Source organism: Carassius carassius, chromosome 24, assembly GCF_963082965.1.
Source record: "Carassius carassius chromosome 24, fCarCar2.1, whole genome shotgun sequence".
Taxonomy (NCBI): Eukaryota; Metazoa; Chordata; class Actinopteri; order Cypriniformes; family Cyprinidae; genus Carassius; species Carassius carassius.
Window position 1 is genome coordinate 27,893,563 of NC_081778.1, and position 26,808 is coordinate 27,920,370.

Sequence of the window (26,808 nt, forward strand, 5' to 3'; positions counted from 1 at the left end):
AGTGCTTGGCACCACCCTACGCGTGCATATGCATTGTATACCTGCGCTATTTCGCTCAGATTTCATTTCCTTCAGGAAAGCGAATCATCTGTGCCCTAAGGAAACCATCTCGCGTTCTCAGCATTTTTTTCTTCGAGCAGTGTTCAACTCCTCTTCGCGGACGCGATGAGTCAACGAAAGGTAAGAGCCGTATAATGGGTTTATCATGGGGAGGCACTCATAAGAGGTTTGTTTAGCATCCTCTCTACATGTTCTCTCCGTGATAGCCTGCGGCTACAGTTCTGTGCTCTGGAGTGTATTTTCTATAAGTCGCCTTGCGTCTAACCCCCACCGTTACGCTTTTGCGGTCGCTGAGGCACCACACAAGGTGGTGGTTTGGGGCAATGTGTGCGGCTTGGACTATGAATACAGTGATGCGCTGGAGTTTTTTCCACTTTGCTCGCTCTTCCCCTCTCGAGTGTGTTTATAAGCAGATTTGCTTTTACAAACTATGTTTGTCCACCGCGGCTTCGGACTCTGAGTAGGCTCTGGCCGGCACATGCAGTTCTCTCCCTCCGAGCGGACAGGAGAAACGCGCCTCCCCTTCCTCAGTGAGCTGTTGAATGTGGTTACCCGTGTGGTGGATAAACTATCCCCCCGTGAGCCGCTACCCTTCTTCACGGACCTCCACCAAGAGGTTTCGAGGTCCTGGAAGCAGCCTTAATCAGCGCACGTCACGAACGCCGCGGGTTTCACCACCATTGCTGACATGGCAGACTGCTGTTATACAGCGATGCCGTTGTGGACGAACTCTCTAGCCGAACGGATCGCACCGAACTTGGCCGCGGCCTAAAGTATCATCCAAGGCGTGTCGAGTTGCGTCTAATCTCCGCAAATTTACTTCACTTTATGCCAGTTCTAAATGAGAAAGATATTACAGGAGGCTGTGAAATAGCTGCGGGGGCAACAGATTTGGCGCTAAGTGCTACCAAACATACTGCCCGAGCAGTGAACCGTTCTATGACGGGGATGTTAACGGTCGAGTGACACCTTGGCTAATCTCGCCGACATTACAAAAACCTGAGTTGGACGGCAAAAGACTCTTGTCCTCAATCCCCAGACACTCTGCACAATCCAGCCTTCAGAGTTTGAGGGACGGCACAAGAGGCTGACAAAGACGGCAAATCCTGCCGTGGATACTTTGACGCATGCGCTTCCCTTCCTGTTCGTCAGGGACTTTGCCCTCCATTAGAGAGCGCTGTTGGACCGCTAATGCACATCCAACCCTCTCACTGCAGTCCCCATGCTCTAACACTGACTGTCTCGCAGCAAAGGCACCTCGAGCATCATTGGATCGAGCTATCACTTGAGCGCCCCCTCAGACACTCTGCACAATCTAGTCTGCAGAGTTTGAGGGACGGCACAAGAGGCTGACTAAGACGGCCTGTTTATGACGGCTCACACAGCTGCCGTGATCACGCTAGCGGCGTGGCCTGATGTTCATTTTGTTGGATTTAATTCTGCCGTTGATACGCTTCAGGATTAGACACAACGAAACATAGGGACTTTTACACATGCGCTTTCCTTGCTTACGGATGCTGTGAGCTTTCCGTGCTCGGACGTTAATGCATGTGGGAACGCTGCAGGCGGAGGCTTGGAAACCACTACGTTTTATGGGCCGCAGGGTAGCGCTTGCCCGGCATTTTCACTATGGGTGTTCCGCACAATTCGTCACGGAGACACCATTCAGTTCAGAAAGGCCTGCCTTTTTGCCGTGGAAATCTCCCATGGTTGTTAACCAAATCGTGGTGCTGCTGCAGGAGCATCTCTGCGGGGAATAGGGGCTATAAAAGTAGACCACTCTCCGATGGAGTCAGGTTTTACAGCCGCTATTTTGGTAAAATAAATAAAAGTGACGATTTACGCCATTTGAATCTTGCACTCAAGATGAGCAAAATCAAGATGTTAACGGTAAAGTCTATTCTGTCTCAGATTCAACCAAACAGTTGGTTTGTCACGATCGATCTGAAAGATGCATATTTTCATATTCAGATCATCAAGAGACACAGGAAGTTCCTCAGATTCGCTTTAGAGGGCAAAGCGTATCAATACTGTGTTCTTCTTTCGGCTTAGCCTTGGCTCATCGAGTATTTTCGAAAAGCATGGACACAGTTCTGGCCCCGTTGCAGCTCCAGGGCGTTCATGTATTGAATTGCCTGGACGATTTACTGCCCAGTGGCTTCAGTACTGGAGTTCCTTCAAGACCGTTTCTCTGATGGAGTAACGCCAGCCACTCTGAAAGTGTACGTGGCAACCATTTCAGCTAACCACGTATATATAGATGGTGCTTCAGTGGGCCGTCATCCGCTGGTCTCTCGTTTTATACAGGGTGCGTGACGGCTGAGGCCTTTCCGCCCTGTGCGAGTTCCTTCATGGAATTTATCCATTGTGTTGCAAGGTTTATCAGGGCATCTGTTTGAGCCCTTTGAAACTATACCGGATAAAATCCTGACTTTAAAGACAGTTCTTCTTGTGGCTTTATCCTCCCTCAAGAGAGTTGGGGATTTACAGGCTTTTTCTGTTTCGCCCTCGTGCATGGATTTTGCACCAGGCTCTGTGAAAGTATTGCTGCGACCGAGGCCTAATTATGTCCCTAAGGTCGCTTCGCCCTTAGGAGTTAGAGCTCATTCCAAGAGAGCAGTGGCTTCATCACAAGCTTTCTCGGTGGTTCTTCTATATATGATGTCTGTGCTGCGGCAGGATGTTCCTCACCGAGCACTTTTGTCAAGTTTTACAGTCTGGATGTGAGGATGGCTCCTGGCTCCCGGGTTCTCTTCGCTTGAGCAGATGCTTTCCTTGGATTCCAACTATCAGGTACGTCAGGCGTTATGGTATAGGGTTCCCATACGGTGACGTCACCGTAGCATCGAAGTGACCTATGAAAGGGAACATCTCGGTTAAGTATGTAACCACGGTTCCCTGAATAGGGAACGAGATGCTGCGGTCCCGGCCGTTCCGTACCTTGATAGCATTTCTTCAGTTCATGAAATCTGAGCGAAATAGCACTCGGCACTCAGGTATATGATCCGTATGCATGCGTAGAGTGGTGCCAAGCACTATTTGGCCAATAGGATTGGCGGGATGGTATAGGGCTTCAGACATTCGTTACACCGAGAGGTGTTCCCATACGGTGACGTCACCACAGCATCTCGTTCCCTATTCAGGGAACCGTGGTTACATACGTAACCGAGATGTTTCGCTCAGTCTGAGTTTCAGAGTTTCAGAGCAGAGCTGCGTGACAACGCTGCCACAAATCACGTGAGTCGCAAGCTCGCAACTGAGTGGGCGTATTTCCGCAAAGTGGGTGTTGTAAACTCAGCTCTGAAAAAATAGTCTGCAATAGGAGTGCAAATGTAATGTAATAAGTTTCGCCCTTTCGAACCTCAGTTTTCAGAGTTTCAAAACTTTTTTTCATCTATTCGCACACCAGTTTTCAGATCACTATTTACAAAGTTTCAAATCTTGAAAACAAACTATACACTGGGAGAACAGTGACAAATTCGAAACTCTGAAAAAATGATTGCATAACACCATTAAAAAGAGTTTGACTTCTGAAGAAGGAAAACTCAAAAACAAAATTATGTTTGAAGAGATTTAAATTTTTTTACCACTTTGCAAGCCTACAAAGCTCTGTTTTCAGAGTTTCAAAACTTTTTTTAACACATTCGCACACCAGTTTTCAGCTCACCATTTACAAGGTTTCAAACCTGGAAAACAATCTAATACAGTGGGAGAACACTGACAAATTTGAAACTCTGAAAAATTCTTTGCGCAACATCGTAAAAAATATGTTGCAGTTCTGAAGAAGGAAATCTCAAAAACAACAATGTTTGCAGAGATATTTTTATTTTTTTACATTTTGCAAGCTTGCAAATTTTATTTTTAGATCTTGCAAAACTTTTTTTTGTAAGATTTTGAGTTTTTGAACACTTAGTTTCAACCTTTCAGACCTTTATTTTCAGTTTTGAATCATGGCAGGATTTAAATCCCATACAGGTAAACCTAGAAATAATGTGGCCTCCTTTAAAAACAAAGGACAAATGGAAAGAAAATAATTACCTAGATGAAATTCAGACATATATTACACCCTTACGTCAATCTGAAATTGTATGATTTTCTTTTTTCCTTCTGTGGAACAAAAAAGATATTCTGCAGAATGTTGTGGTCCAAACAACACTGGGTCCCACTGACTTTTACTGTATGGACAAAAAAAAAAAAAGTAGTAAAGGTGAGGGTGAGTAAATTATGACAACATCTTCATTTTTGCATGATTTATCCCTTTAAGTGTACAGAAATGAAGATGATTGTTGTGGCTATGTTCAAACTGGAGCAGAATACATTTCTCTTTTCTTTAGTTCACACACAATTCGGATATGAACGAGAGGGAAACTGGATTCTATAACCAAAGTGAATAAATAGCTGTTTGTAAACAAATGCCGTTTGTAATTTAGGCTCTATTTTTATATATATATAGGCCTACTGTAGGCTACATGGATATTAATATATTTCATTCTTGTTTTTTTTTTCTGATTACAAGGATTTCAACATCTTTAGAGTGTTAAATACAGTTATTTTCATACACAGTTTAGTTATTGAAAAATAAAAAATCTAATTCTCTGTAAAACAATACTGCAACTTCCTTGTTTACATGAACTTTTATTCCCACAGGAACACGAAGTGGCTCCAGTTCTCCAAGCCGCTTGCTCAGAACTACAATAAGCCAGTAAACCAGTCTACCGCCGACCCGTCGGACAAATGGACGGAGTCACTATATAACATTGCGATTCGCTTTTGGTGAGCGGAATGACACGGTTTTCCCGTTTCCCTTTGCTGCTCGTCAAAACAACGAATGTTGTTGGTGATGTACAGGTCCTTCTCAAAAAATTTGCATATTGTGATAAAGTTCATTATTTTCCATAATGTAATGATAAAAATTAAACTTTTATAAATTTTAGATTCATTGCACACCAACTGAAATCTTTCAGGTCTTTTATTGTTTTAATACTGATGATTTTGGCATACAGCTCATGAAAACCCAAAATTCCTATCTCAAAAAATTAGCATATCATGAAAAGGTTCTCAAAATGAGCTATTAACCTAATCATCTGAATCAACTAATTAACTCTAAACACCTGCAAAAGACTCCTGAGGCATTTAAAAACTCCCAGCCTGGTTCATTACTCAAAACCGCAATCAAGGGTAAGACTGCCGACCTGACTGCTGTCCAGAAGGCCATCATTGACACCCTCAAGCGAGAGGGTAAGACACAGAAAGAAATTTCTGAATGAATAGGCTGTTCCCAGAGTGCTGTATCAAGGCACCTCAGTGGGAAGTCTGTGGGAAGGAAAAAGTGTGGCAAAAAACGCTGCACAACGAGAAGAGGTTACCGGACCCTGAGGAAGATTGTGGAGAAGGACCGATTCCAGACCTTGGGGGACCTGCGGAAGCAGTGGACTGAGTCTGGAGTAGAAACATCCAGAGCCACCGTGCACAGGCGTGTGCAGGAAATGGGTTACAGAGAAGCAGTACTGGACTGTTGCTCAGTGGTCCAAAGTAATGAACCAGGCTGGGAGTTTTTAAAAGCCTCAGGAATCTTTTGCAGGTGTTTAGAGTTAATTAGTTGATTCAGATGATTAGGTTAATAGCTTGTTTAGAGAACCTTTTCATGATATGCTAATTTTTTGAGATTGGAATTTTGGGTTTTCATGAGCTGTATGCCAAAATCATCAGTATTAAAACAATAAAAAACCTGAAATATTTCAGTTGGTGTGCAATGAATCTAAAATATATGAAAGTTAAATTTTTATCATTACATTATGGAAAATAATGAACTTTATCACAATACGCTAATTTTTTGAGAAGGACCTGTATATATATATATATATATATATATATATATATATATAAATATTTTTTTTACATTTAAACATACCTTTTATTTGTCAGCAGTCTTGTCAGCTCGTGAGTGTGTTGTGACAGTCCAGCATTTATCTTTTTAAAGTAAAAGAGGAGGAAGTGTTTTCATCCCCCAGTGGTTTGCTTCCTTTTTTAGCCATCATCTCAGCAATTACTCATAACCACAGAACAGTGCATGATTAATGGGTTTTCAGGGGGGAAAAATAACATTGTAATTTAATTGTTTTTAATTGTTTCCGCATGCTTGCTTTCAAAGTATCTTGATCATTTTAATAACGCAGTAAAACTAATATTTTCTAGGACAAAATTATAGCACTGAATTTATAATGAATAAATAACTTAAAACAATTTCTATTAAGAATTCTGAAACTATCAACTAGTACATATATGTCTGTATACACCATTTATCATTTATATATTCTACAGTATATAATAAAGTGTTTAAATCTCAAATTATTTTTCTAAACGTGTATGTGTGAGTAATATATGTTCTATTGTTTTTCATGTCATGTCAAGAAACATTAGAGACGTATTGCTGTTGTTTGCAAATGCTCATTTTCCAGTGTAATATCCATTTTTTATTTTGAAAAATAACTTACATAAATCTCTGTACTCAACCATACTTGACCAAGACATAGCCTTGGCATGAACACATTGCACCAAAAAAAAAAATTCCAATGATTTGGAACAGAACATACCTTTGACATCATGAGACATTATCCCAATTCCATAGGATGACAATATCTAGAGAGTTTGCTTTAATAGAGATTTCTATTAGAATTCTGTAGATTGTGACAGACTTAACACAGAAATCATAAGTAGACTGAAAGCTTGATAAGTTTAAAAAAATCATATTGGTTAATCAGAAAAGTTTATTTTCAAAGGAAGAGGTGTAATGTCTCAGTGTATATTTCCGTTCAGGCAATAAAACTATGATTCAATAGATGATTCATAAACTTCTCCGATATAAGAAGCTCTGATTATTACTAAAAAATAGAAAATAAAATATAAATAGGTCTTGGCTTGTAAATTAACTAACAAAAATATATTAAATGACTTGCTTCCTTGAAACGAAGAAATAAAAAACAGTTATATTGTGTGGCAAATATCATCGTCCCGATGTGCATTTCTCTGCAGACAGCATCATGCTCGGAAAACTGTACAGCAAAATACTGCGAAAGTCAGCGAGCTGCAGCCATCTCCGGTAAAAAGACCTCGTGAAATTTTGGGCTCTTTTGTCAGGAATACTGCAGCTCATATTTCCGTAAAGATATAAAAATCCCTGGTCACGTTTTTCCCTTAAATTTGTCAAAGTATGATCTTACAGGGTGGAATGTTCACTCTGAATTTTGCCCTTCTAGTCCGTGTGAGACCACTGCCTAATTTTCAATAAATCCAATTGAGGGTGAAGGGGGAGAGAGGATCGCCGTCAACATGCACTGTACAACAAACTGCTTTTCCTTTTCTCTCCAAATATCGTCTTTATCAAAACATGCTGAGTTACTGTAAGATGTGCCCAAGCCACGTTGCCAAAAACCCTTTTCAACATGCTTTTTAAACGAGTGAACTCCAAAACAATATACAGATTAAAACTAGAAGAGCTGTAGGAAACGAACAGCCCTGAAAATGAAAATTAAAAAAGTACTGCAACAATGAAAAATTTGACGACCAAAACAATAAGTACAGAGAGTTTACCCTGGGACAAGGGAGAAGTAGAGAAACGTACAATTTGCACATCATCTTTAGCTTCATAAGGCTTACGCCTTTACAATAATAAACCATAGACATTTTTTTTTTTTTACATATTTGTCACATGAACAGATTTCTCACTGTAAATAAAATGTTAAACTTGTCATTTATCTGCTTGTCTGTAAAAATACAGTAGAGAGACCAATGAACGGTCTACAGAACACAAAACAAGGTTTCATGGTTTTTTTGTTTTTGTTTTGTTTTTTAATCACACGGTAGCATTCACTCCCCATGAAAATCATGCACTAGTGAAATTTATCTTTACAAATAATAGAAATTGTTGAAAATGGCTGATCTGACATTTTTCTTTTTCTTTTTTTTTCTTGTCATCCTTTTTTTTGTTGCAAGTAGCAGTCTGAGAAAATTATCTTCTATCCACTTTTATTTTTAGGTTCAGCTAAAGTTTTGTCCATGCAACAAAAAAACTCATTATTTCTTGTTTAGGTTTCATACGGTATCAAGAGAAGTACAGTACTTCAATTTGATCTTAAAAGAGAAATCAAGCTTATACATTTCATCTCTCTGTTGACTGGGGAGTGAGGTGTTCATTCCCATGTCATATACTTGTTTTGTGTGTACATTTCTGGGTCTGTTGGCATGGCTTGACCCAAGGAACACTGTTAGCCCATGTCGATACAAATACATACAACATTAAAAGAAACATAAATGGGAAAAGAAAGTTGAAGAGAACATTTCACCCCATTTCAAAAAGGGCTTCTGAAGAACTCGATGTGTCAGTTCTCAGTTCAGACTCATCTCAAATGGCTTCAAATAGGATCTAAAAGCAGAAATGGTGACGTTCCTCAAGCTAAGGAGACAATTTTCCAGCTTTGTCTCATCCCTGCCCTATAGGGGTGGCTCTTTTTGCACACAATTTGTGCAGCATTTTTTGCGACCGCTTTTTTCACCCCTAAGAAACAAGCTCTGAACACACAACATCAAGCATGCAGTGTTACCGGAGGGACGGGACCTGTCGCAAATCTCAAACTCCACCCAATGGCTGCTACAATAACGCTAGATTTCAGAAAACTGCTACGAGCGTCCGAACGGCCCAGACCCACTGTCGAGAGATGACTGGGAAGCTCTTCTGGTCAACGGGGCCAAGGTTGAGTCGACCAATGAAGAGGGAGGAAAAAGCTTGAACCAGCCAATAACCATGTTGGACAAGTCCAGATCATCTAAAAGTATCTGAGCGGCTCCCATGAAAGATTTGTGGTCCATACGTCCATAGTCTCCCCACACAATGATCTACGATTGGAAGAGAATAAATGGTCATTAATATTAAGTCACAATCATAAAAAAATGACAATTACCGGTACTATAAATTAGTGATAGACTGAGATCATGCCTCTTAATAAAAATCTAAATTGATATACTGTAAAAAAAAAATAAAAAAAAAAAGTGTTGATTTAAATTCATTTAAATGTATTATCTTATTATGCTCATAATTTATTCAATCATTAAACTGTATTATGACATGGCTTTATGCATAATTTTTTTTAAGCAAATATATAGATATACACATATGTATATGTATATTAGGGGTGGGACAGTTCACTGAAACAAAAAAAATTAAAGACGGTTCAACTTAAAGCACATTCCGGCTTCCCAGACATTACAACAACAGCAATGAAGTAAAAAAAAAATACATTGACGAACCATTCAGTCTTGTTCAATGTGAATGCCTTTCATTGAAAAGCTTTTGTAACTTTAATAAAGAATAATCTTTCATTTATACAGTCCAATATGTAATGCTGTTTACATTTGATTACTTTATTCAATTTCTGTACCTAAAAACTAATGCTAGACCTACCTAAAAAAAACTGAAAATCACTGTTTATTTTATTTGTATCTTTATTCTACTGTACTTATTTGTGCTATTGCTTGTAGTTAGATAGAATATTCTTAATAATATACATGCATACGCGCATATACATACATATTGTATTCAATTCAATTAAAGGCTATTAAAATGTATTTGTTACTATTACTTCAAACTACAGGTATTGCAGCTGTGTACAGTGACCAAATGACCATGAAATAATGACCTAAAACTGGTAAATAAAACTATTAGGGATGACATTTTACCTGTAAAACCTTTCCTCCTGGGGTCTCTTCGAACGACAGCTGCTGCTGGTAAAGAGGGTCCAGTGTTTTTCGTGCTACTTTTGTTTTCTTCTTGGCTATGCAGGCGCCGTTCTCCAGTAGATACACCTTTACGTAAGGGGCTGGAGAAGAAGAACCACAGATGGAGTTTAATCGCGAGTGATGAGTTTTCAGGTGCCTAAGAAATCTCCATCAGAAAGTGTAACCGCTCTCACCTGGCAGTGCCTTAGAACTTGATTTTCCCACAAGGCCTCTGGCTCGGATGATCTCTACCTCTAGAGCTCCTTTCTTTTCCACCATCCCGATCTGAATGTCACCTAGACATGGTACAAATCAAGATATATGAGTCACACATGGGTAATGTTGCTTTAGGGATTTTGTGTGCTACTGCAGACACAAGTGAAGTGTGTATACAGAATCAAATAAACAAGTGCTCACCCATAGGGGGTGTGGCTAATGTCTGTCTCCCCACAAGCTGGGCGGGGCCAAGTCCATCCAGGAAATCACTGAACTGACTGTCAGAAGAGAGTCTCACTCCGGCGAAAATGAGGCTGAGAAAAAATGTTTTGATTATTTTGATGCATTTACAGTGGAAGTGTAGACATTCTTCTGAAAATGTGCATAGTTTAAGCTTGTTAAAGTGGTTACATTTATTTTGCTGTGCAAAAATGTAGCTGTAAAGTCATCAAAATTGCTGTTTTTTTAGATTAACTTCTGATTACTACCTGTAAAATTGATTTTTCTCCATGTAAATAGTTACTTTCTGGTGTTGCTGCATGTACTGTGTAGAAGTTACCAGACTTAAAACTTTAAATGACATGGCAGCAGGTGAAAGATTAGACAGATACATATTTTGTATAATGTTTAGTCCTAAGGTGATACTTTGTGTCAAAGTTCATTATTATTAACATCTGGTGCATGACCCATAGACTTTCACTGTTAATTGACATCACTGTCAAATCAATTTTTGTTTAAATACAATAATGAATAGAGTATATTTTCCATGGTAACAGGTCACAGATGTTGTTGAATGCTAAATTCTTATTATAATTATGTATTTAAATAAGAATTTTTAAAATATGGATATATACACATTATAACATTTTTTTACAATGATAATACAGATTTTTAATATCTATATTATAATATATAATTATGAATAATAATACTCTATTTGAATAATTATTTAAAATAAGCAATATATTTATTTTTGTATTACTATTTTTAATTAATTAAAATTGATTACAATATACATATAACTATTATTAATTATAATTTAATAAATATGAACAATTCATTTTTAATTTAAGTAGTGTCATTCATGTATTTTAATAATAATACTATTTTATACAAATTTATATACGCATACACCTGTACATACAGATACATAAATAATACAGCATAATTCATGTTTTTCAGCAGGCTTCTATTTGCCTGTGTGTTTTGTTACTCACTTTCCCTCTGAGCTGTAGCTGTTCATGCTGCCGTCAGTGGATTCCCGGCTGGCCTGCCGGGTCATTCTGCTTCTCATCTCTACAGCCAGTCCCGTCTCCGTGCTCCTCTGGATAGTGCTGCGCAGCTTCTTTCCTCCTGCTTCTACGGCGACAGAGAGAAAGAGAGACAGTTTGTCAGTCAGGATATCAAGACGTCTGTCTAAAAGCAGAGTGATGAAGGACATGTTTCTGCACATCGCTCAACACAAAACCAAAGCCCCACACACGGCTCACGTGTGACAGCTGATGTGTTGTTGATCTAGACGGTGTGATATGAACATATTCGGATTCAACAATTTCTTGTTTTTGATACACTGCTATTTTTCTGTTTCTATATCTGGCCTACAGGCATGCCATAGTGTCAGTTATATGAGATGCAGGGTGATTTGACATCACGGGTTACGCAGGTGCACTGAACCACAATTAGGCATGACGTGACCAAACACCTCAACCTGTGTCAGCATCCTCCGAGCTGAACAATTCACAGCCGTCATAAAGAAAGAAGAAGTGCATGTTAAATGCAATAACCAGCTTTTTGACTTTTTATTTTAAACAGTGATGTGTGTAAGGTTATTTAACGTTAAAATACTTTCTTCTATATCAGTTTAACATGCATAAAGTATGTAAGATTGTAAACACTTTGGTTATTTTGAAACTTGACTATTTGTTAATAGTTTGGGAAACTTGTTTGGAAGTCATCATTATTTCTGGTGCTGCTAGTGGAGCAGCTATTACACATTTGATCATTTATTACTTATCTTTTTAATTATATAAGGTTTCCCAATGTATGCTAAAGAGTTGTCACTATAACAAATAGGAAGAAAACATTTTTGAAATATCACACATTCTTTATTAATGCCCTAAGTTGCAATGTTTCCTGCCAGCTGTAAACCACCTACAGTTAGAGTAATGACTATATTACTTTGCAAAACAGTAGTTTATTCCCATTATTATGATTCATTGCACAATTTTTCCCAAGCAATATGTCACCTGAGGCTAAAATCACTGTTAAGCTGTTAAATGCGTTCTCTTGGTGCTTATTGCTTTATTTACTACTTCTAGATGTCCAAAATTGATGCACATACTGCTCTTTTACTGCCTAACACAAATGAGGATGATGCAGTAATGTGAGGGCTACTCAGAATGCAGAACCCATTTTCAATAGGTAGGAGAATGAAGGCTGGCTACAGGAAGCAGACATGGCTGAGAGTAAACCATTCAATCACAGGTCACACACGGCAGGCTTCATTTTCTTTTCATTCAATGTCATCCGCCTCTGCTTTCGGCCATGAGACTGAGCTGAACACAAGAGAATGACGAACATAGCTGCGGTTGTGACTGTCCTTTTCTGTACTAACAGCACAATTGTATAATAAAGAACTCCTAAAGGTTGTGGTCTTGTTGAACTTGACCGATAAACAATGATGCACAATGTCAGAAGACTCAATTCAATCATCCCTTAAACTGACAGTCTGCCCAAAAATCTAAATTCTGTCATCATTTACTCACCCTCATGTCATCGCTCCAAACCTGTATGACTTTCTTTTTTCAGCCGAAAAAACAAAAGAAAATATTTTGAAGACTGTTGGTAACCAGAGTTTCAGTTCCCCTTGACTTCCATTGTACTTTTTGTCCATATAATAGAAGTCAAAGGGAACAAAATCGGTAGGGTTACTAATATTCTAAAAAATATCTTCCTTTGTGTTCCACAGAAGGAAGTCAGTCATACAGGTTTGGAACAACATGAGGGAGAGTAAATAATGTCAATCACATTTTTGCATAGACTGTCGCTTACAAAGCTCTATTAAATGGTGTAACACAATCTTCCTGACAGTTAAGCACATTTTCCTTATTATTCTTGTAGTACAATAACAATAATAACCAAAAAAGTAAAATTAATTAAAAGTAAAATGATATTGACAATTTTGGGAGAAATGTGCTTAATTGTAATGAAAAAAAAAATCAATTTCCTTTGTTTTAGTTATTAAAATATAATAGAAAAATAAAATAAAATAAAATAAAATAGAAAAAATGGGGTGAAATGTGACCTGGACATCTTATGAGATTCACTCAGTGATGAATATATTAATGTACTAATTAAAAATCTGGTTCCACCTACACATAACACAAAAAGTATTTATTCTGCAAGATATGAAGAGTCATCTGATATTTATTTATTAACCTCTATAGAGGCTGAAGGGGGAGAAAGACAGATGATGGAGAGAAAGAAAATCAAACACCTTCAAGGTCATAACACATGACGATGCTTGAGTCCCCCCAAAACACACTGCATGACTATTAAGTGCTTTAAAAACTGTCACAGTAATTTATGCACAATAAAAACTATTTTCCTGACAGCCATGCACAATTATTCTCATCATTTCTGTAAACTCTACCAGAAACCAGAAATTACCATGAACCAAAATAAACATGGATGATACAGTTGGTATGCTCTATAAAACAAATATCCTGAAAAACGCATAAACTCTGACATGCAAGATGCTCATTTGGACATCTCCATATTTGACACATCTTACCTCCATCTTCCTCATCGAAAGAATTCATGCAGGGGAAATAGACGGCCAGCGCTTCGAACGAAGCTGACAGACTCATTCGGCTCTGGGAGCGCTGCATGCGCCCGCCGGTGCTGCCCGAACCTGTGCTCGTGGTGGATGTGGCATCGTGGCTTTGCCTGCCCATGTTTACAGCCGGGCCGAATGGAGAAGATGCTGTAGTGATGAGACTGCTGACGATGGGCTAAACTCAGAGTGCAGAGTGCTCTTAAACAACATTTAAACTGCAGCGGATGCAGGACTGGCTCTCGCTTCAGTCAAGGTTGGTTTTGGGTTCTTCAGCTGGAGAACGTTCTGCGTCGACTGATCTCCCTGGAATATGCAGCATTAGTGAGCTCTCCTCAAGCCATCTCCTTTCTAACACGTGCAGGAGGGGGAGGAGGCGGAGCATGGCTCCTTTTCTTGCATCCTCTCCCGGCCAATCAGAGGCAGTGGTGTGGCTCAGCACTTCAAATGCTCCTCCAGGCACATGAGCTTTACCCAGAGATACTGCAAATGTGTGTGTGTGGTCATTAGGAACCTGAGCACCTCTTACCCTGACTGTCCACATCCCAGTCACCCACATTTCACGTGATAGAGAAACACACACACACACACACACTTGCATGCACACAGGCTGATAATTCGTCCTTTCTCTTCGGCTCTCAAATAGACAAGATTTATTTCGCCGTGCTGACGTGCATCTTTTATCTCGGGCCTCCACCTTTCTCTTCACTATCTCCCAGTGTAAATGTTTACCACGGAAGATGCCAGGCCACAGAAACAGCTGAATCACTGCTATCCCAAAAACAATATTCCCGCAAAATGCATTGCAAATATTTGCTTAGCCATAAAAGGAATAACAGCCATATCCAAACACTTTCAACAGCCACTCAAGGCGTCACATTCAGAGAGAAACAACAACCTGTCCTCCAACCAATACGCTTGTATAGGTTGTTTGTCCAAATCCCTGAAATACGACCCATCAGAGCGTATACTACAATTGCGCCCCTATCGGCAAAAGGGTCGTTTTCATATTAATGTTTTGTACTCTTTTATTTGCACTCTGGTTTGTTTCGTGTAGCTCAGTTAGTAGATTATTGCGTTATACCTTGATATGTAATCATGTTATCATGGGTTCGATCCCAGGGAACAGACGTGCACGAAAATGTATATGCTCAATAAATCATAATTTAGCATGATTTCTGTGAGGGTTAGGTGTGGTCATTCGAACGAATAAGCCACCTAGTAAAATATGTAGGAAATACTGTGAGATCGGTGTAAAACGCCCACACATTGCATTTAAATAAACGTGCGTTTTGATTGGTAATGACGTTATACGTCAATTCATGCCGACAGACGCAACGCGATACTGTCATTATTTTTACGCCCGCTAGAGGGCGCTTAACTTTAAAACGTAAATATAGGTCGTAATAAATGCTTGCACAAACGACCTATATGGTCGTTTTTTGTTGGAGGACAGGCTTAGAAACAAGAAACTGTGTGTCTAATGCGAGCTAAATTACTAGATTTTAGCAATATGCAAAATTTACAAAAATGATAGCAGGGTGCGTTCTAGGACAATGCTATGTGATTTCTACAGTGTTATGAAGGTCAAAATCACCCAAAGTCTCTATGACATGATCCTCAGTCTTTGATGCTAAGGACCTCTTTCCTAAAACAATGATAGCTATGAATAAAGACCCATTTATACTATATTTTAAGGCTGTTGCGATTCCTCGATTAAATTATTCACCCCCCAGAGGACCTCAGATGATGCTCGCCCTGAAACAACATACATAAAGGTACCAAATTTTGCAAGTTTGATTTACAAGTTTGATTGCATCATATAATAATTGCTGTTAATAGTGTCACATCTATTAACACATCGTCTGTTTGATTAAGTATTTAATTGATTTTTCCGTACATTTCTGCCATATGGACATTAACTGACAGTCACTACTGATAAGCTACTACTAAATATTGTAGAAACTTAATTTTCTGTAAAGTTGCTTTGCAATGATTTGTATCATAAAAGTGTTATACAAATAAACTTGAATTGAAGAACTTGAATTTAATAGAATTTAAAAATCATAATAAAGCATAATGCTATTGTGATTTCACGAAGGCTGTGATTTTGTGAAATTCATAAATGCGCTAAGGGTTTAATATGCACTTTATATGCCTGTAGTTTACATGCATCAACACACAGCAAATGCTGCCCCACACAAACATCATCATTTACATGCACGGATCTTCTCAGATGAATATTATAATATTATAAACCGTCTCAAACTCTATCTTTGAAAAACACTTTGCAAAGAAAGAGTTTAAGACATTTTATAATGTTATAATATTCATCTGGGAATGTTGTGGACCATTTTATCAGATTTATAAGGTACAAACCTGCACCAAAATACTGTTCATCGGGTATCTTTCAAAATAAAAGTTTAAACCCTTGCTCTGAGTTTGTGATGTCCACATGTTCTTGTTCAAGAAATGACAGCAGCTGTAGCATTTCGTGACGTGACATACAGCCCAGTATGGTGACCCATACTCAGAATTTGTTCTCTGCATTTAACCCGTCCAAAGTGCACACACACGACAGTGAACACACATCGTGAACACACACCCGGTGCAGTGGGCAGTCATTTATGCTGCAGCGCCCGGGGAGCAGTTGGGGGTTCAGTGCCTTGTCACGGTATTGCCAGCCCGAGACTCGAACCCACAACCTTATGGTTAGGAGTCAAACTCTCTAACCACTAGGCCACAAGAAAACAAGGATAAGATTGCACTGTACACAATTGCTGGGCTGTTGTAGGCAATTGATATAATACATAATTTATTATTGTATTGTTATTATGTATTTCAACAGTTTTGTTCAATAAAACCATGATAACTTGCTTGCAATATTTTATTTGAACCAATTATTATTGCATTGTTATTCACCTAGGTATATATATTTTTTTTTCCCACAAAAAATATCAGATTACTTAATCATCAGAATGAAACTGACAGACTACAGGATTACCAAAATAATCGTTAGTGACAGCACTACTGTATTTATAAATTCATATAAAAAGTCATCGTAAAAAAAAAGTTTCTAAAATTATATAATTAGCTTTCTTCGTGCTAAAGGCAGAAAAAAATATCTAAATATTATCTGCAAAATATTTAAGATGCATTAAATAACCTACCTTTGTTCTGCTAGTATTGTAGTATTAGATTAATAAATGTGCAGAGAAACATTTCAAAAGGTGACAGTGATGAGGAAAATTACATTTTATAAAATACATTTTAACAGGTTGCAATAGAAAACATTTGGTGAGCTTAAAACACTTCATTAAAAACATTAAAAAATTATTAAATTAAAAAAATTATGACAAATATTTCTATATATGTACACGCACACACACACACACACACACACACACATATCTGAGTATGTGTTATGTATCTGTCACTATTGTGGTGTGCTTTCTGGTACTACTCTGTTCCATTATGATTCATTTTGACTTGTTTATGGCTCTTTGTGAGGTCTGACTTTCTTCTAGCAGACATGAAGGAACATAACACAGTGTACCGCAACTCCCAAAACCTGCCAGAATGCACTCTCATCCTGATTCACTACCAAATACGAGAAACAGCACAGGGGGCAGAGGTGACATCTCATCATCCTCATTAAACACAGCAAAAGGAAGGAAGCAGACATTACGGCCTGAACTAGCCTAAACTAGACTTTGACTGTGAAACTCACCAAGACTGACAACCAGAGAATGGAAGACAGTTTTTTTTAACACCCAAAGCATTAAATGCTAAAGTCAAACAAAAATTATAACGACCCACATGTACAAATTGGACAATCCCAGACTTAAACGAAGCACAAGCAAACTCAAAGTCTACTGCGCTATGAAAGTGCATCCTCTGAAAAGATAAAAGTTCCCTTGGGTTACCACATATGCCAACATTCTCAAAATCTCTAAAATGTCTCTATTGCAAGCAGTTTAACTAATACTTAGCACATGACTTAATAATTCTGGGAAATGTTGATTCATGATTCACATTAATGCAGTCTGATACTTACAAGCAAAGAACTACAATATAAACCAGATGTAGTCAACACAATCAGTCATAAGGGTTAAAAAAAAGTGCGGATTAGAGGAAAACATTTATGAATCAGTGTATTCAATCAATCAGCCACTACACTACAATGGCTATTACAAAACTAATACAGATCATCACTGGACAGGCTGTACCACAGCTTCCTTCGTACAACAACCACTTTATCATTTGCATTTCAAATAAAAAAGCCTCTTCATGATGTTTCCCCCTGCCAATTTCCATTGCAAATATCTATTCATCATCCACACAAGTTGGTCACAGTAATTCAGTAAATGGTTCAAGAGCTTCAAGTGGCCTACAGTCCCATTATTTAGAAAAATGTCAATTGTGTAAACTATGGTTTAAAACATTGTACTTTAAAATGCCAATTTGAGGTGAAGAGCAAATGTTACTCAAAACTAGTTTATCTGCACTAGAAATTTCTTAACTTGTTTAAAGTGACCAAATAGATTACTAAACAATCTTTTACATGAGAATAGCAGAAACCTTCCAAATCTTCAAGCACAGACTTGCTTTTTTCATAAGAATTTTCTCTCTCTCTCTCTCTCTCTCTTTTTTTTGGTAATGACTGTGTCAATTAAAGAATGATGGTGTAAGGAATATTATATATATATATTAGGGGTGTAACAGTACGCAAAAATCACAGTTCGGTATGTACCTCGGTTTTAAAGTCTCGGTTCGGTTCATTTTCGGTACAGTAAGGGAAAGAAATGCAAACATTAAACTGCAGGTTGTTTATTACTATAAACTTTTTTAAAAAATTTGTTTACACTTTTTTTAAATACTTTGAATTACAATAGTTTTTTTCCTAGTTGTAGTGATGTTCACACACGCGTGATGCCTTTTGAAAACATTAGGCCGGTGACACACTGGCATATTGCACCTGTCAAACATAGTCTATTTTGCCGTCAATACTGTTGACGGTGTCCTTTATCAGTAGGCTTTATATTTATGCTCAACAGGAAGTATAGATATTGTTGTCGTGAAGACAAGATCTTGGTCTGTTGGCGGTCTCCCTCTATATCCCCTACAGTAGCAGCAGCGCGCCAGCGCCGCGTCAGGCACGATTCTGGTGTGTAAAGACACAGAAAACGCGAAGCAGCCGTCACGCAACTGACACGCAGCAGAAACACCACGCTCACGCCACGCAGCCAGTGTGTCACCGGCCTTAGAATCAGCTGCAGGGCGGGATTTGTGCTGAACGCGGAGACTTCCGCCACTTAATATGTTCGTTTGGAAACACGAAAATGTACATTTATTCCGCACACAAAATATTGCATTCGGTACACACGCGCACCGTACCGAAAGCCCTGTATCGAAACGGTCTGGTACGAATACACGTACCGTTACACCCCTAATATATATATTATATATAATATATATTATATTTATATATATTTATATATATATATATATATATATATTTAAATTTAAATTCACATAATATGATTATCTATTTGTATAAATCATCATTATATCAAAAACAAAGCCCATATCGACATGTGAAACAACAGAAACAAAATGGAGAAGATCTTTGCAAATATGAGTTGAACCATTATAAATTATAATGTCCATATCAAACCAAATTTCAGATTAATAGAGGTCATCAATACAGTCTCAGAAACCTCAAATTAACTGGCACTCAACTTGAATATGAAAACAGTCTGCTCACGTCTAAGACATGACAACATCTCAAATGACTGGAATTTAAAGAACGTCACATGTGAGAAGAACATAAAGATGTAATGACCTAGCAGCACGCCATGAGATCAGGCAACATTGTGTGAGACTGATGATGTTTTGACCAGCTCAGACAGCCATGGGTTAACGAGTGTGTGTGCAGATAAACATTTCTAATGAACGACATGTTTACATCCTCTCATACCTGCACTATGTCATGCCACACCAGTTCAGAATAACCAACACAACATCAGAGGATGTAAAAGTCATTAGCACATGAACTCTTCAGAAAGCACTGCAGAATTGGAAATCTGCAAAAATGATGCAGAATATCGTCACTGATCATCATCGACTGTGTGTGCATTAAAAATCAAGGAAAGGTTTGGGTCATACTGAACCACAATAAATAAATAAATACATATAAATAAAATGTTTTGCATTGAGAAAGTCATGGCTGTTTTATGACAGTATTTGCATGACCATTAAACATCCCCCAAACTCTAATTACCATAATGTGAATAATAATAGTAATAATAATAATAATTGTTGTTTTTATCAACATAAACTAAATTCAGTACAGCAAATACCATCATGATATGTTATTTCAATTACACTTTACAAATGTTCTTAAATAAATAATAAGAATCATAGAATAATACTTTATACAATACCTTTTATATACGTTATAATGAAACTTCAGGTGAAAATCCACTTAGTTGTCATTTAAATCAAGTCAAAAAAAAGAAGAAAGAAAACGTTTTGATTTTGATGTGAAATATGATGGAAATAATTAACAGGAAAAATAATCCTGCACTTTGTCGTAGGTTTTCACAAGTTGCAGGTCTGGGATGCGAAATATAGCCAGGCATTTCTTGACAGTTTTCACAAGATTCACCTTTAAAAATCAAAATATTTAAAAACCTAATAAAGAGACGGGTGATTCAGATGGAGTGACAACCACTTCCTCTGTCAGTGTGTGCACAGAATAAACTCTTTGGTGCTTTACTAACGGCTCAGATTGATAGAACTGGCATCTGTGCAGCTGACTGAATGTCTGCATAAACCAGGGGTCAGCAAACTCGGCCCTGGAGGCCTGTTGTCCTGCAGATTTTAACTCTGTCTTTCTTCAACACACTTGCCTGGAAGTTTCAAGTAGACCTAGTAAGAGCTTGATTAGCTGGTTCAGCTGTGTTTGAGTAAGATTGGAGCTAAACTATGCAGGACACCGGCCCTCCAGGACCCCTGGCAGAAACAATAACTGAGACTCTGATCAAGATATTTGTTTTAAAGCAGATAGTCATCATGTACAGGAAAACAACATGCATGTGTAAAAAGATCCATTCTGCAGGGCTGAGATTCAAAACAATATTGTCTACACATAGTCATCATCAGAACTGAGGAAAAAGGAGAGCTGAAGATAGTTTGGTTTTTCCCCTTCAACTGCTTAGTAACTCAAGTGTCAGATGAGGAACAGGATCACTGGACTTTTTCTCATGAGCTTGTTTTTGAAATACGAAAGTCCATCTATGGCTGAGTCTTTGAACACAGAGACATTCATGAGACGTTCACTCAAGGACAGCAGACCCAATAAACAAAGACTGACTGTAGTGAAGTTCTTTGCCAGTAGCATCAAAAGAAAACGGAGAAAGCAGCAGCCAACAAGATTTTAGAGATGATGTAACACAAGCAGAAAATATGAACACATATTACTAAAATATTCAGTTTCCAAATGCAATTAGTCATAATAAGACCTCTTTGGTGTAATAGAATAAAACTGACTTGACTAGGTCAATTCTTAACAAAACTAAAAATCTAATGCTATATTAACTAATTAATCAAATTAGCTACTTTTCAACAATCCACCAAGACCATTGTCGGAAATGTAGCTGATTTCAGTAGCACATTAACATACGACCTCACACATTTACATATCAAGGCATTTCAGTTTTTAGCAACATAATCTGTATTGATGAATGACAGTATGAACATATGAAAGGTTAGAGGTTAGTCAGTCATAATCCTTGAAGAAATAATTCACAGTCCATAAGATGTAGGTGAGTTTGTTTCTTCACCAGAACAGATTTGGAGAAATGTAGCATTACATTATTTGTACACCTCTGCAGTGAATGGGTGCCGTCAGAATGAGAGTCCAAACAACTGATAAAAAAAAAGAAAAATCACAATAATCCACAAGTGATCCACACGAGTCCAGTCCATCAATGACTGTCTTGTAAAGTGAAAAGCTGCATGTTTGTTAGAAACGAATTCATTATTGAAAAGTTTTTAACTTCAAACAAGTCCTCTATCCATAATATTGCTTTCGCCAGTGAAAGGTTGCCTCATCTGAATCAGGAGAGGATTGGACTGGTGAGGATTACTTGTGTTTTATTGTAATGTGTTTTTATCAGCTGTTCAAACTCTCATTCTGATGGCACCCATTCTCTTTTATGATCTTTTATGATCAATCTTTGTTGGGCTGAAGGTGCGCAAAGTTAAGCACATTTTCATTTTTGGGTGAACTATTTCTTTAAAGGTAAACTGTCAGTTTAAAATTAAGCAACAAGGAGAGAGGGCAGAAAATCTTTATGAAAAATTAAATTTTTGGGTACAAGATGCCTTGAATAACATTATAAGTGGACTTCATAACTGCACAAAATACAACAACATGTGGTGTTTCAACATAATGTATCTTATATTTCTTAAAAAAAGGAATGTGTAAATGGCAGAGGCTAAAACAGCAAAAGCAAAGTACACCGAATGTCTCATTTAATAAAGCACAGTCAGACCATAATTAAGCCAACATTGTATCTGGTTCATACAGCAGTGCAGCATCTGATCATCTCTGTCACCATGGTGACACCCTGGAGGATGTGTATTATCTTTATCTTTACAACCAATGATCAGTGATAAACCCATGATGATCATCATTGACCTGACCTACAAAAGCCAAAATAGCACATGCTTTGTGAATAGAGAGAAAATTCAACACATTTTTTTTTTTGATTACTTGAATGTTTTCTGTGATTGTTTGTGACCTGGAAATCTCAAATAATTTCTTTCCTCCCTGGTAAAACTGTATTACCATGGTAAGGGTTCTTTAAGGGGTCACGAAGCACTAGAACACAACACTATGCTAGTTATTCTGATTTGTTCGTCTTGGTTTGAACTAAATGATAAGTCTGCAGCGTCTCGTAATTATTCATAAGACTGTGTGATCTAATCCTATGAGAAGGCACTGTCTCATCGTTAATTATGGCATGGGTTTTTCCAATGACAGGCACTTCTTATACTCCTTTCTAGTCCAAATGTGCTAGTATTCATTTAAATTGGCTATATCATATTTTTTATTTTATATACCAAACACAGTTTAGCTTTTTATGATAATTTCCCGCCCTCTGATCCTTATAGTTACACAGGCTTTTTTGATGCTCTAAAATATTTTATGCAGTATGTAAAATTCATGGGCTGTAGAAAAAAAAAGAAACCAATACTGTACATACTTAATATATTGTCTTTTTAGACTAAGTTTTGAGTTTAGCTACTATTACAGTATTATATTTTGAATTAGCTTTTATTTTTATATTTTCAGTTTTATATTTAAGTCATTTTACATGCTTTTGAAATTTTTATTAGATGTTTTTCTTTACTTGGTTTTATTTTAGCTTTAGCAATTTTATTACTTCAGCTTAAATTTATTTTGAAAACATACTTTTTTATATTTTCTATATTTCATATCAAATCTTTATATTTAATTTGAGCTTTATTTCAGTCAGCAAAAACATTTTTAAATAGTTTTAGTTAACAATAACAACACCGTTATTCTAGCGCAATGGAAATACGTTTTTGCAACTTTGTGTTATCCTAGACAAATGAGTTTAACACGATCTTCATTTTTTTTTTGTGCAAAATAAATCTCACTACATACAACTCAAACAGTGGCCCCTATAAAAAAATGTATAAATATATATATTTTTTGTTCATTTATTAAATCGCTATAAGAACTTCTCAAAGACAGAGGACGCGTCTGAATAAAACTTTCCTTCTCCAAACACTAAATTTAGGGTTTGCTGAACATGATGTCCGCAGAAGAGATCATTGTGCGTATCCAATGAGTCCACCAGACAAGATCTACAAGAGAACTGAGCCGGCTTATCTATGGCCACACATACTCACAAAACCCCACTGAGGCCAATTACATCCTCGTCAAGCCAAAGCACAGCGCTGAGATCAGAGCTCAGAATAAGATGAATTACCGCTTCATCTTCACATAGCTTTGCTCGTTTCCAGGATCGACGGAAGGCGGCTGGGTTACATTCCACCTTCTGAGAGCCGTTCATTTGCATAAGATCTAGTGAGGGGATGAGAGGGGGTCGTGGAAAATCAGATCAGAGGGAAAGCTGCAGATCACCATGGCTACAGAGAATGTGACTTGCTCTGTGTCTGTTAACCAGGTCTGTCACAGTGGAAGATACTTGTGTGCTACTTTCTACAGCTGCATTTCACCATACATGCCTTCTGCAAAATCAAAATTATTAACTTGTGAGATTAATAAATGTCTTATCTAGTTAACAACAATTTAGGACAATTTACTTTATTAGACCATTTTCTTTATCATGTAGCCGGATTCTTGTCAATAAATGAGAGCATGAGTACCAAAATACCAGAGTATTCGGGAAAATATAGCCAAAAATATAAGTATGTTGCAGTGATATTATGGTCTGTTCTCATTAGTAGAGACTTATGTATGTCAACAAATAATTAAAATACTACTATAAAAATAAAAAATAGTAAAAAGCTAACAAATACATAAAGAGACCATAAAAGATCGAATAAAATAAAGAGCATTGCGTTAGCAACGCAAGGTTGTGGGTTTGATTCCCAGGGAGCACATAGGTAAAAAATGTTAGCCTGAATGCACTGTAGGTTGCTTTGGATACAAGCGTCCGCTAAATACATACATTTTATTTAATTTTAATTTTAATTATTTACTGACAAATCTTTTCTTTGCATATTTCACGAAGATAGAACCAAGTATTTAACATCCAAAATGATATCCAGAAGCTTTAGCATCTGTCAAGGGCAGAGATATATGATTATATGCAGACAAGTTTCTGAAGTGTGGAAAGAAGGAGTTCACGTGATGTTCATGATCAGTACAGAATGTTTGTTTTACCAGAGGATGGGTTTCATATTCTGTTCTGTCAGGTCAGTCTGAAAAGTTCTGACCATGTCAAGCTGAGAGTGACCTTTACTGCGACGAGCTCCAAACGTTACAGGCTGAAACTTAACTGTCTGGAGCCCTTTGTCTGTTTAAACTCATGTTTATTATAACTTGTAAACACACTTGCGAAACGACAACTTTCCATGTGAGCCAAAGGTCTGCTAGCTCCCAGTGTATTATATAAATAAAACTAGCTAAATAAAGTACAGACAAACTTTGAAGTTGGCTTGAGAAAGCACTGTCTGATGGTTTGAAATAGCTTCGAAAAGCTCGAAAATTTACATTTAAATTGTTGAAACTGACGTTTGGAACAGAGTAGGAACACTAGCATGTCTCTAGCATGTTGCTAGCATTTTTCTAGCATCCTTATCGTGTTGTTAGCATGTTGCTAACATGATTACCATGTCACTAGCATGTTTCTAGGGAAAATGTTATCTTATAAATAATAAATTTAAACCACAAATAAAATAATACTAAAAAAAAAAACAGAACTCAACATTTTAAGGGCAGATACAAGGATTTTGCGAGCATTCACATTAGTTTAATTTTATCTCAGATAATAGTTTAACCATTTCTGTCAGGACACAAAAATGTGCCTCTAAAGTAACTAAATGCTTTTAAAAAATGTGACGCCGAAGTGTTCTGTATTAATGGGAATAGAGTAGCATGTATCTGCTCCTAATCTGGTTCAGTTAAACAAGCAGTCCAACAAGACGAGTCCGTCCCCTGTGATGGTGCATTACCTGCCATCTGCCCGTGCCCAGTGCACGCTGTCTACTCATCTGATGTCCTTTCTGCTCTGCCTCAAACTGAATTCTCCGGAAATGGACTGGGGAAATTTTTTTTAAGAGCCACTCGATGAAGCTTTTCAAGTTGGCACACAATTTTTCCAGACTACTCATTTCCCAAACCACATCGTTAACAAATGAACACAGCATTAATCCTCAGAAAAACATGCAGCATTGAAAACCATCTATAAAAAGATCTACAAGAGGCAAGCAGTAATTGAAAGAAAGTATTTTTAAACGTGCATGTGTGTGTATTTAGAAACAGTGAAAAGCTAACGCCTCCTGAATCCCTTTCAGCCCAACACATGCAGTAATATGGAAACCTGCTGCTCTCTACACATTACAAAAATGTTGTGCTACCTTGCTACTTTTCAGAGCAAAAACCTTTTTTGAATCAGAAATTCTCAACACTTTACAATCCTAAAAGTAAAGGATCCAACAGGGTGTTTTTGTAGCAAAATGTTCTCAATGGAACAATCAATGCCAATAAAGAACTTTTAAGTGTGCAATTTAGGTAAGCAACAATAGGATTGCAGTATACTTAAAAACACAAAAAGAGATTCTGTAGCGTGCGCTAGCCTCAATGGCAACTAGAGTGAAAAACCGCTTCCTTGTCCGGGAAACACATTCGGATGGGTCTCGCTCCTGTAGCATATGAGCCCTCCATGAGAATCGTGGAAGCTCAAATGGCTCCAAGACTGAAGGCTGAGGGCACACGGATGAGATTACATCGATTACACTGATGGGCACACCAGCCGTTTCAACTTTCCCAGGATGCATTAGGTGCCTGTGGGATTTTTGAAAATCTATTATAGATCTGCAATGAGAGAGAAAGAGAAAGAGATGCTCCATCAGCTTTGGATGTGGGATCTTTAGTATCTTCCTACAGGAAAGAAAACTGTGAGACTCTCAATATCTCAATTGTTTCAGCAGTGGGTCAGTGCAAAATGGAGATTTTTCAAATCTGCTACTCAAATTTAGCAAAAAACTGCTGGCAATCAAAAGTAAGATTTCAATGTGTTCAACTCCAACAAAATCTCACAAAACCAAATGATCTGAGCTAACCCGTCCTCAATAATGTTATACTTTTGCACTCTTACTGAAAACAGCTTTCTCAAGGAGAATATCTGAAAGTTGATTTA

At 37.6% G+C, this 26,808-nt stretch overlaps 1 protein-coding gene across 14 annotated transcripts in view; it reads right to left on the reverse strand.

Moving 5' to 3' along the window:
* Positions 1 to 6,487: 6,487 nt before the first annotated feature.
* LOC132103362 (regulating synaptic membrane exocytosis protein 2-like) overlaps positions 6,488 to 26,808 on the reverse strand; it is a 171,751-nt gene continuing 151,430 nt past the window's right edge. For 13 of the 14 annotated variants that reach the window (XM_059508415.1, XM_059508411.1, XM_059508413.1 and 10 more), the window contains 5 exons: positions 11,265 to 11,406; positions 10,249 to 10,361; positions 10,026 to 10,127; positions 9,793 to 9,932; positions 6,488 to 8,952 (listed from right to left, as the gene is read on the reverse strand). In XM_059508415.1, coding sequence (XP_059364398.1) covers positions 8,737 to 8,952; positions 9,793 to 9,932; positions 10,026 to 10,127; positions 10,249 to 10,361; positions 11,265 to 11,406 — 713 coding nt within the window. In that variant the 3' untranslated portion in view covers positions 6,488 to 8,736. Of the gene's footprint in view, positions 8,953 to 9,792; positions 9,933 to 10,025; positions 10,128 to 10,248; positions 10,362 to 11,264; positions 11,407 to 13,840; positions 14,561 to 26,808 lie in introns of those variants that run through there. The other variant, XM_059508422.1, reaches the window with a different exon arrangement.